Below are 12,266 nucleotides of genomic sequence, written 5' to 3' on the forward strand. Positions count from 1 at the left end.
ATTTAAAAGGAATGCTGAGTAGGTGCAGTAGTAGTCACCTTTAATCCCAGCGACTCAGATGCTAAGTGGTAGAACACCCACTTAGCATACAGCAAGCAAGCCCTGGATTCAATCTCTCTTACACACACATACACGCAACAACAAGGAAATGTTTTGAAATCTAGAAATCATTTAAATAGTAACAGAGAAATTTGTTAGTATCTTCAGTATATTTCACCTATGGATCACAGTGTATTTGGAATTATGAAAACAGATATTAAAAATAAAGTGACTAGGGGCTGGGGTTGTGGCTCAGTGGTAGAGCGCTCGCCTAGCACGTGCGAGGCCCTGACTTCAATCCTCAGCACCACATAAAAATAAATAAATAAAATAAAGGTAAAAAAATTAAAAAATGGAGTTGCTTAGGCTCAGGCCTAAGGCCATCCTCAAAAAAAAAAAAGTGACTAAACATATGTAGTTAATTTTTTTTTAATTTCTACATTGTATTTTGTCAGTATTTTATCTTTTATGACTTAGGAGTCTTAATTTGTACTGAAAAAGGCAAAGTTATCAAAATGTGAAAGCTACCTTCTAATTTTGAAAATTTTCACTGGGAGCAGGACATTATGATGATGTTTAGCTGTTAATTTTTTCTGTGCCTCCTCCTTTTAGAAATGTCCTGCAATAAAACTAGAAAATTGTGCAGACATTAGAAAATCACTGCTTCATTTACAGAAACGAAGACTATAAACTAGAGCGGTGCTTCCTAGGGCAAAAGGCAGTTGGCAGAATGCTAAGGAACATTTTCATAATGAATTAGTCAGAATAAGGCTCATCAGGAACATCCAGGAAGTGATAGTGATGCCAGGCAGACCTCAGAGACAGAGGCATTGGGCGTGTTGGTGCACCATCTTACATCAGCAGGGCACATACCCAGCTTCAGGACTGGGGTTTATTACATTGGGGAAAGACAGCAATTAGAGGAGCTATTTCAATTAAAAATGTAAAGATTATTCCTCTAAATTAATTCTTGTATTGCTCCTCTTTATATGTGGAGCTGCTTTTCAAGACAAATCATATTAAGAGGGAGATTATATTTACAAAATTAAACTTTAAAAAAGAAAGTGAAAATTATGATACTAATTTTTTTAAATAGAGAAAAAGAATGTGTTTATTGTGATACATGAATTAGAGAAAATATTGGTAGCATGTATGGTACAAGCTAATTGTTAAGAACTGAAATTCTAGACTGCTGCTTCAAGTCCAGGCCCTATTTATTGCCCTTGATCTTGGACAAATTAATTTTTGCCTCAGTTTCCTCACCTGGAAAATGGTTTCTGATATGATTTTGTATGAATTGAGATAATAAACAATGAGCTTAAAACAAGCCTCCAAAGTGATGTGTTATATGTGTTAGCTATTAATATATTCCAAACCTCTCTAAAGAAAAAAAAAAAAAACTTCCCTGATTTGCATACATGCTTATCAAAACCCAAATGAGAAAATGGAAGTATAAACAGCCCATAAGATTAACATCGTTGAGTAAAACACATGATCTTTCTGACATCGTTTTTTTTTGCTTTTTTTAAAAAAGCCAAGAATGGTCACTAACTTTCTCTTGTTTAATCTTACTTTCTAGAGTGGGGAGACCAGGACTATCTCTCACTTTCATTATACTACCTGGCCAGACTTTGGAGTCCCTGAGTCACCAGCTTCGTTTCTCAATTTCTTATTTAAAGTGAGAGAATCTGGCTCCTTGAATCCTGACCATGGGCCTGCAGTGATCCACTGTAGTGCAGGTATTGGGCGCTCTGGCACCTTCTCTCTAGTGGACACCTGTCTTGTTTTGGTAAGTGCCATTTATGGTCTCATTTCAGTCCTCTTTTTTTCTGCCTACTGGCAGGAATAGGCTCTGATGTCATATCCCAGAGCCAGGTTTCTTAAGGTTAAACTTCTTTCTTTGGGCAAAACCTAGAACAGTCATTTCCACTCTTTGGACTGCCTCCTTAATGCCTGTGGACTTGAGTCAAGGTGACACCAGAGCTCGCAAGAAGAAGCTTTTCTCTGGTAGTTTCACACTGCAGAAGTAACAGGCCCCCTTTCCAGTAAAATTCACCTTGGTATTGAATTTCTCCCTGCTCAGACAAGCTCTTTGTCTGTTTTCCTTCACTGGGGCTAGTGACAGTACTTACAGGGCCGCTGTGAGGACTCAGCAAGTGTTACCTGGTGCTATCTTTCCTTCCCTGAATTCTAGTGTTTACACCCAGAGCTGTAAGTCTCCACCCACCCTTCCCAGCCATCACCAGGATTCAGGTCCTTTTCTGGCTTTGTAGAACCTTCCTTTTTTTCTTTGTTTTGGTTGTAGGGGGCCTCTGGTTTCCCTTGATTCCCTTTCCTATTGCCGTCATTTGTCCCTCCTTTTATTATACAATCAAACCCATCAGTAGTACCTTCTGCTTTGATTTCAGTGTCATCTCTTTCAATATTCCCCCTAGTGTAATTTATACTTTCCTGAGCTTGTTTTAGTATTATCAACAATGTGAGCAATTTAGTAGACTGGTGTTCTTAGGGTTTACGGCCCTGTGTTGCCTCACTTTATTTATTAGTCTCTTAGCTTTCCCTGTAAAGTGTAGCTATGCTTCATTGCTCTGGTCTTAGCATTCTCAGGCTTTCTAATATGACTACTAGCATAAATAGGTGCTCACATGAATTCACTCGATGTACTCTTGGTAAACATGCGTACTTTAATGGGGATCTTGATCAATGTGATAACATTCTTGGTGGAGCATTTTGAATCTTGCATCTGATGAAAGCTAGAAATTACAGTTCAGTTTTAACCTATCGGATTATTATATTCATCAAAAATTGGATTGTTACATTACAGTGAACCTCGCCATATATAAACATTTTGGTTGCTGTTAATGACAGCAACCATTTTTTTCTTTTTCAATTTGGAGGTCTTTCTAAAACTAAATCAGTAGTTTACAGATGGTATGGTGGCTCTGCAGTGTGTTTGTGGACTGAGGCTTTCTCTGAACTTTCCACCATTTTTAGGTGGCCACTGTAGTCTAGATATGAAGAAGGCAGAAGGGCAATGGCACAAAGGCCTGCTGCCACTGGGACTTTTGTAAATAAATAATACCACAACTGATCCTAAGTCCTTCCTTAAGCTAGGTGCCTTGGCACACCCCTGTAATATCAGGGAGGCTGAGACAGGAGGATGATCGCAAGTTCAAGGCCAGCCTGGGCAACTTAGCAAGACCCTGTCTCAAAATTTAACAGGGCTGAGGATGTAGATTGGAGTTAGAATGTCCCTGGGTTAAATCCCTATCACACATACAAAAAAGAATTATTATTCTTTAAAATTAAAGTGCTAAACTGTTACACCTCCTTTTCAGTTATCAGTTGCTCTGTTTTAAATTTCATATGCTAAACTGATTTAGGCTTTACTATATAGCCAGTCACTATTATCCAAAGTAAGGTAGGTGTCATCACAAGTTCTTATTTACTTGTTGGCTTAAATATTCTGACTCTAACTGAGGCTGGGGCTGTAACTCAGTGGCAGAGCACTTGCCTAGCATGTGTGAGGCACTGGGTTTGATCCTCAGCACCACATAAAAATAAACAAATAAATTAAAGGCATTCTGTCCATCTACAACTACAAAAAAATAATAATTAAAAAAAATATTCTGACTAACAGCTTTCCAGTCTGTGGTATATGTTAAGTCCTTTGACTGATTACTGACCAAAATGAAATTAGAATGATTATTTTGAAATCAGTTGTCAATCAGCTGAAGAATCAAAAGTTAGCAGCTGTTTGAACAAGTGAATTGTGAGGGATGGGATGGATTGGGAGAGTGTTAAATTAACCTTGTTCTAAAGGAGAAATGTGCTCGGCACACAAAATTATCACTGTGACCAAAACACTTAACAAGGACAGCTTGGAAGAGGAAAAGTATATTTGGAGCCTTCCTTGTGGGTTTCCTGGTTGTAATTGGACAAGTGACTGCAGAGCATTATGAGAAGGACAAGGCAAAGGAAAGCTGCACAGCTCATGGTAGCCAGGAAAGCTGGGGGCGGGGCTGGCAAGGGGAAAGGGGCCATAGGGAAAAAGATGTACCCTTGCAAGACACTCCCCCAGTGATCCACCTTTCGTGCCCCACCTGCCTACAGTTATCACCAGGTTACTCCATTTAAATGAAAATGGACTGATTAGGCTGCAGCTTATTTCACCTCTGAACAATCCTGAATCATTAGGAGCTTTGGGAGGACACCTCACCTCCAAACTATGACTAGGAGCAAATGCATAGCACAAGTCTGAACAATGACCTTGTGTTGCTTCTGTTTCCTGTAAGGTAACAAAAGAAGGCTTGACTTACTTTTACCTTTCTTGCAGATGGAAAAAGGAGATGATATTAACATTAAACAAGTGTTACTGAATATGAGAAAATATCGAATGGGACTTATTCAGACACCAGATCAACTCAGATTCTCTTACATGGCCATAATAGAAGGAGCAAAGTATATAAAGGGAGATTCAAATATACAGGTAAACTTTTCTTCGGAAAGAATAATATCCGTTTGTTAAATATAGTTGCTATCCGATAACCATTCCAACTAAGCCCTTACCTTGTCCCTTCTAAAAAATATGTTGCAGTTAATGGGGTAAATCCAGCTGGCTGCCTTAAAATTATAAAATTGAAGCTCACTTCCTCATGGATATTCAGCTTTAGGTTAAGTCCTCTGTGTTACTGAAAAACCCTAGTGGGAAACAAGATTTCATTAAAGAAATTGAGCTTTTTTCACGTAAGGAGGATTTAAGCATTTAGTCATTGAAATAAACCAGAAACCTTAAGTATGTTTGCCCCATTAAAAACTTGTTGTGGGGGCTGGGGATGTGGCTCAAGCGGTATCGAGCTCGCCTGGCATGCGTGCGGCCCGGGTTCGATCCTCAGCACCACATACAAAGTTGTTGTGTCCACCGAAAACTAGAAAATAAATATTAAAAAATTCTCTCTCTCTCTCTCTACTTCTCTCTTTAAAAAAAAGAAAAAGAAAAAAAAAACTTGTTGTGGAAATGTAGAATATTTCACCTGTGCATACTTAACTTTATGACGGTGAACAGCTTGAGTGCCTATTGCAGACACAGTGAAGTACTAATACAATATTACATTTTTTTGGTTAGTGGCATTATTATCCATGAATATATTTTTATTGCACATTTACAAAAGATAAATTCAATACAATCTATGTTATGTATTATCCATGAATATATTTTTATTGCACATTTACAAAAGGTAGATTCAATACAATCTATGTTATGTATTGAGGCACAATGTAAAATAGGAAACAGTAACAAAAGACACCTGTTTCCTGTCTTGTCTAGTAACATAAATAGATACAGGATGGTAATTGACATCCAAACATCTAAAATCTGAAACTTTTGGGCATTTCCCTTCCTCTCAAAAGTTTTGGATTTGGAGCATTTCATATTTGCACATGAGGGATGCTCAACCAGGAAAGCTCATCAAAATGCTCCCCAGTTCCAAAACTGAATTCTGAAACAGAATTTCTAGTCCCAAGCATTCTGGATGAAGGATACACAGTCTGTGCCTTAAGTCAGTAGATACAAAAGTGACTAGATTCATTTCATCATATTTCTCATATGTGAATATGCTTGTAGGTCTTTAGTTTCTATAATTAATAGCCAATTCAGAAATAAGCTTCTTTTATAACTTAAATCAAACCATCAGTGTCCTAAAGGACTAAATGAAAGGAATTGAGTATTGTGTAGGTTTTAAAGACAGTAAAATATTCTTAAACTATTCATTTATTAGTAGCATTTTAAAACTTTTTATTTTTTTAGTTATGCATGACAGTAGGATGTACTTGGATATACGTATATGGAATATAACTTCCAATTTTTCTGATTGTACATGTGGAGTTACATTGGTCATGTATTCATATGAGAACATGGGAAAGTTATGTTAGATTCATTCTAACATTTCAAGTCAAATATTAGTAATTTGTTATTGGTGTACAATATTTATACAGAGTAGTGGATTCTTCTTGATAAGGCACATGCATCAGTAATATTTCTGAAATTTTATTTAGAATTTTCTTTTTTATTTTTTAGGTCATTAAAAAGCATTAAAGAGGGCTGGGGATGTGACTCAAGTGGTAGCGCACTTGCCTGGCATGCGTGGGGCATTGGGTTCGATCGTCAGCATCACATTAAAAAAAAAAAAAAAATGAAGATATTGTGTCCACCTAAAATTAAGAAATAAATATTTAAAAAATAAAACAAAGGCATTAAAGAAAAAATTTAATGAAGAAACATTAGATTAGATCAAGAATACTCAATATGCAGGAAATTAACCCAAATAATTGATCCTGCTTCAGAAACCAGGCTTTGGGAACATGGGGTTTGTTGGAATCGCTTTGGCTGTAGACGGTGATTTAGATAGAGTAAAATTAACTTCAATGTTGAACTTTAGGAAAGTTTCGTATTCTTTCTTAATAAACTTTAATCAGCTTAAATATGGAATTTGAAAAGGAAAGTTAGATCAAGCTTTTCCCAAACCTTTGTGGCTTGCTGATGCCTTCCTTGTGGGTTTCCTGGTTGTAATTGGACAAGTGACTGCAGGGAAAGTGAGCTGTCCTTTGGGTAGTATCCTTCGTTCTACACTTTTCAAATTTTTTTTTCTTTGAAGTTTTGTTTGTTTAGTTTTGGAATATATATATTTACCCTGAGGATCTTTTTCACTACATATATACGGGTTTCGGACATATTTATCTGGTATGTAGTCATTAAACTCAGTTTTCAAGTATTCTCTGCCCTTGTTCCAGATAGGACATTGAAAATGCCTCTGTATCTTTTAGGAGTTCAGAATTGGCAAAGTCTTGTTACCTATTCAAGGAGAAGTTTGTTCAGAAGTGGTCTTAGCAGGCTCTAGGGATACTACACATTGGCTGTAAAAGAATTCAAAGAATGTGGAACTGAATTACATACAAAGTTAAGTCCTCATTAACTCACCCACCCCAAGTTTGTAGTCATCTGGGCACATACGGTGTCCCAGTCAGTTGCTGCAATGACGAAATACCTTAGTAAACAAAAGAAACTTATTCCACGTCGTTCTTGAGGCCAGGAAGTCCAGGATGCAAGCACCAGCAGACTTGGTGTCTGGAGAGGGCTTGTTCCCCATAGATGGTGTCTGGAGAGGGCTTTGTGTCTGCACTGGTGGAACAGGCACATAGGTTTTCTCAGATGTCTTTTAAGGGCACTGATCCCATTAATGAGAGAGGAGTTCTCACGACCCAATGACCCCCCTAAGTGTCCCATCGCTTAATACCACCACAGTGAGAGGTTGGATGTTGTGTGTTTTGGAGGACACAAAAGTTCAGATCATAGTGTGTATGTCCTTCCTGGAATGTGTGTTTATATAATGTGTTTTTCTTAAATTAATATTTTTTTATAATACCATGCACTGTTCTATGATGCACTCGCTCTGAAGATGATTTTCTCTTGGCTTTCTCCTCTTAGGACTCCACCATTTGATAGGATAGCCACAGACCACATGTGCTATTAAATATTGGAAATCTGGCTAGTTTGAATCAAGATGTGCTTAAAATGTAAAATAAAACAACAAAAGTGTAAATAATCTCAATAATTTTAGAAATATTGATTTCATGTTCAAATGATAATATTTTGAGTTAAAACATTATTTAAATTTGTCTTTTCAATGTGGCTGCTAAAATTTTAAATATGTATGTGGCACATATTGTATTTCATTGGAGAGTGTTGTGCTTGAATGTTAGTTTAGAATAGAAATCTAAGAGAAGGAAAATTCTTTGAAATCCTGAATCATAAAATTTTAATACATGTTATACTCAGGTTACTTTGTTAAAAATGAGAACCCAAACCATATACAACTAGCTGTAACCCCCAAAAGTATCTTGTATGGCACAGAAGGATGTGATACCAGTTTATGGGAGGGAGAAAGAAAAACAAACCTTTTCTACATCTATCTCCTCTTTGTGTCTGATTATTTGGGAAGAAAAAACTGGCTTCTGTCTAGCTGAGATATGGTACCATCTGGGGGACACTCCTTGAGCCTATGTATCACATAGGAACCATGTTTCTAGTGGTGTCTTTGGTTTTGGTATCAGGGTGATGCTGGGCCCCCCCTGCATCTGATAGATAGAGATTGTAGAGAATTGGCAGGCATGTCTTTCTTAAATATTTGGTAGAATTCAGTGAACTGGTACTTTCTGTTTTGAAGGTTATTAACTATTGATTAAATTTTTTAAAACAATGACAGGCCTATTCAGATTGTCTGTTACTTGTGTGAGTTTTAGCAAATAGTATCTTTCTAAAAAAAAAATGATCATTTTGTCTAGGTTATGAAATTCAGGAGCATAGAGTTGTAATATTCCTATATTATCCTTCTGTCATCCCTGGGATCTGCAGTGATGTCCAGTGTTGTATTTCTGATATTGGTCATTTGTGTCTTCTCTCTTTTTTCTCAGCCAGGTTAGAGGTTCATTTATTTCATTGATCTTTTCTTTTTTTTAATATTTATTTTTTTAGTTGTAGTTGGACACAATGCCTTTATTTTATTTATAGAAGTATGTTGTTTTATCTCTACTTTTGGAGATTTATCTGGCTTTTAGTTTAATTCCACTGTGGTCTGAAAGTAGACATTGTATGATTTCTCTTTGTGAAGGTGCATTTATGGCCAGTTGATGGCATGTCTTGGTGGATGTTCCATGTGACTTTTGTTGGATGAAGTGTTCCCTAGGTGCCAGGTACATGATCGATGATGGTTTTGTGTTGGGCTGTCTGCTTACTAATTTTCTTCCTGCTGAATCTGCCCATTTCTGATAGAATTTTGAACTTGATGCTCTACTGTTAAGTGCACATATGTTAAACACTTTTATGTCTTAGAGAATTGACCCCTTTGTCATTTGGCCCTCTTTTTGTCTGAAATCATTATGGTTTCTCCTTTCCTTTGATGAGTGTTAGCATGTTACATTTTTCTCCATTCGTTTACTTTTAATCTATGTGTGTCTTTTTTTTTGGGGGGGGGGGTACCAGGGGTTGAACCCAGGGATGCTTAACCACTGTGCCACGTCCTTTTCATTTTGAGACAGAGTCTCAGTAAGTAGCTTAAAGCCTCACTAAGTTGCTGAGGCTGGCTTTGAACTTGAGATCCTCCTACCTCAGCCTCCTGAGCCACTGGGATTACAGGCATGCATCTCTGTGCCCAGCTATGTATGTCTTAATTTTTAAATTAGGTTTCTGATACATTGTATATAGTTGAGTCTTGTTTTTTATTAACTCTGAGAAACTTTGTCTTTTAACTGGTATATTTAGACCTTTATTATTCAGTAATTACTGATAAAGTTGGAATAATATCTGGTATCTGTTGTGTTTGTTACTGTTTTCTATTTGTTGTCTTTATTCTTTATTTATATTTGTCTTTCAGTCTCTTCCCATTTTTTTTTTTTTTATCTTGGTTTTTGGCGGACACAACATCTTTGTTGGTATGTGGTGCTGAGGATCGAACCTGGGCCGCACGCATGCCAGGCAAGCGCGCTACCGCTTGAGCCACATCCCCAGCCCCCCCATTTTGTTTTTAATTGAACATGTCATATGATTTTAGTTTCTTTTTTAGAGAACCTTTTTGTTCAAAAGTACTTGCCCCATGAAATTTTGTCTCTGGTCCTTTTTCCTAAAGTTGGCATCTGTCATCTCCTTCAGTCTTTTGTTTTTTCCCCTTACTTTAGATTTATTTGGTGTGAGTGGTACTTTCATTAATGGATATAGTTTCATGATAGTTTTTTTGTGATGGTGTCTGCATATGTGAATATATGTGCAGTGATTTAGGACGTGTGGGCACAAAGGAGAGGTGTTACCATTACCCATCTAGAGTGATTGTACCTTAAATCAAATCCATGTATAATTATATAGCATGTATTCATTTATAAAACCCTTCCAGTGACCTTGACCTACCTAGATGCATGTAGTTTCTGGTTGCCTCCTGTCACATGGTCAGATAAACATGTAAGGTAGTTGCTCGTATTACCACATACTCATTAGCAGTTTCCCAGTAGTGACGGTGACCATGAACTTCCAGAGTAAATAGTATAGTTTGGCCATCCAGGATGGCCAGATGTTGTAAGATCTCTAGCTAGTAATTCGGCACTGCTTAAATGAACCCTTGAACTTTTTAACAAATCACAGTTGTTTCAAGTTTAATAGCTTCACTTTGCTCTTGGAGGTACTTTCTTTATTGAGAAATGGTTGGGATTGGGGTTTGAGCAGCATGTGGGGCACTGTCCCCAACAGCATGTGAGCTGGGAGTGTGGCTCAAGTGCCAGATTGGAAAGGGAAGCTGGAGCAGGCTTCAGCATGAGAGCCTGTGTGAAGTGCTGTTCCTTGGTGTCACCCATTGGCAGTGACCAGCTGAGGCAGGTGACATGGGGGTGCCTGCTGGCTCAGATGTCACAGGAAGGCAACCACAAGTGGGTTTGCTGCTTGGGTACATGGCAGAGTGACGTAGTTGGTGTTCTTCTGCACTAAATGCCCCTCACCCTGCCTCTGCTGTTTGTCTTTCTTATTGACAGTCTGGATTTGTTGCACATTCTGGGAAATTGTAAGACTTGATTTTTTTTATATTGTCTCATTTATTGACAAGATTGAGTGTTGTCCAAGTTGCTGTAACTAGATCTCTGTGAAGAATGGAAACTTTAAAAATGGACCAGCATTAATTCTGAAGACAGCATAACCTTTTATTGGGTATTTCTTAAAGCTATCCCTTGGCTGAAGTTGTTGAACTTTTCATGAACACAGATCATCATTGTGAAGAGTGATGGCATCATCAGCCCAGACTGTCTGAGTTAAATTCTAGCCTGCTGTTCATTGGCTGCCTCACCTGGGGCAAGCTACCCAAGCTCAGTTGCCCCCATGTCCTCTGTAAAAGGAAGCGGTGACAGTGCCTGTCTCCTAAGGTTGCTGTGGGGTTGAAGCATGGAGCAGTATGGGTTCAGCAAGTGCTTGATGAGTATCTTGTTCACCTCAGCTTTCCCCTGCATTGGCACTATAAAAAATGCTATTGGGGCAAGTAACAAAAATTTGGAACCAGGGAAGAAGGAACCCGGCAGTCTCTAAAGTGAAAGCATCTCACTCTTCCATGCCACTGCCTGGTGGTTCCTTAACTGTGGGCACAGTATTCTTCTGGATGTGGTTGAGTCCAGTGGGGCTCAGGGTCGTTCTGTCCACTCAGACTCTCCATCTCCACCCAGTTGTAACAGATGTGCTTTGCAGTGTCTTCCAGACATAGGAGATTATAGAATGTCACATTCTCCAAGGTTTCTGAAAATCTACCATTACAAGACAAAAAGAGATCTGTGAATCATACAGCTAAGTAGAATAGATGTTTCTGGGAAAGGTGGAGATGCTGAATGCCTTTTTTTTTTTCTCATTTATCTGTTGTGTGGTAAAAGCAAGATAGATTAGAAACTACTTTATCCAGTGTATGAATAGATTTTCTGGAATTTTTTTTTAAATCTGAATATAGAAGGGTTGATTTTAATAGTGCTGTTTTACAAAGAAGTAACTCCAGGGAATGAATTTTCCACAAATTCCAGGCAAGTGTACATTACAGTGTTAAAATTATCACATTCATTGGGCAGTAAATAGTGTTTAGTTTCAAGACTCCATGCTTCTATGAAAGGGTCTCAAAGGGGGTTTTCCCTGTCCACATCAGTTGTTTGGGGCCAGTGTCAAAGTCAGTCTTAATGAGAACCATTGGCTCCCACTAGTGTTAGCTTCTGCCGTTGTTGCTGTTGGCAGTGGACAAGTTGTGGTGTGTTTGCAGCCCGTGCAGGGCTCAAGAGACCATGGTCCCAGTGCCAAGGTCATTCCTTCTTTGGCCTGTACTATCTGCCACTGCTTTCAACTCCAGGAGCCAGATATGCCTTGTGCTTCCACCTCCAGCTTTGTTCCTAGGAATGAGGCAGAGAGGGTGCAGGAAACTTAACCTTTGTGGGGCAAAATACTAGGCTCTTCGCCCACCATCTCATTTATCACCATAGTATTCTCCTAAGGTAGGTGAGGACATCGTCTTTCAAAAAGGAAGAAACTGAAAGCTCTCTTCGCCTTGGGCTGAATCCTGCTCTTTGTCATCAAATCTGATGTCCAGGTGTGCTAAAGGATGTTTCGCTAGCCCAGTGGTGGGTTATGGGTTAGCTGTTTGGAGCAGCCCTTGTAGCTGGTAAGGACA

The 12,266-nt window shown here is 38.4% G+C and overlaps 1 protein-coding gene across 3 annotated transcripts in view; it reads left to right on the forward strand.

Moving 5' to 3' along the window:
* Positions 1-12,266, forward strand: part of PTPN2 (protein tyrosine phosphatase non-receptor type 2) — an 83,412-nt gene that overhangs the window by 56,658 nt on the left and 14,488 nt on the right. For all 3 annotated transcript variants that reach the window (XM_081262875.1, XM_081262876.1, XM_081262877.1), the window contains exons 6-7: positions 1,619-1,828; positions 4,376-4,528. In XM_081262875.1, the coding sequence (XP_081119001.1) occupies positions 1,619-1,828; positions 4,376-4,528 (363 nt within the window). The remainder of the gene's footprint in view (positions 1-1,618; positions 1,829-4,375; positions 4,529-12,266) is intronic.

This window comes from Spermophilus citellus (genome assembly GCF_964194105.1).
Source record: "Spermophilus citellus genome assembly, chromosome: 12".
Taxonomy (NCBI): domain Eukaryota; kingdom Metazoa; phylum Chordata; class Mammalia; order Rodentia; family Sciuridae; genus Spermophilus; species Spermophilus citellus.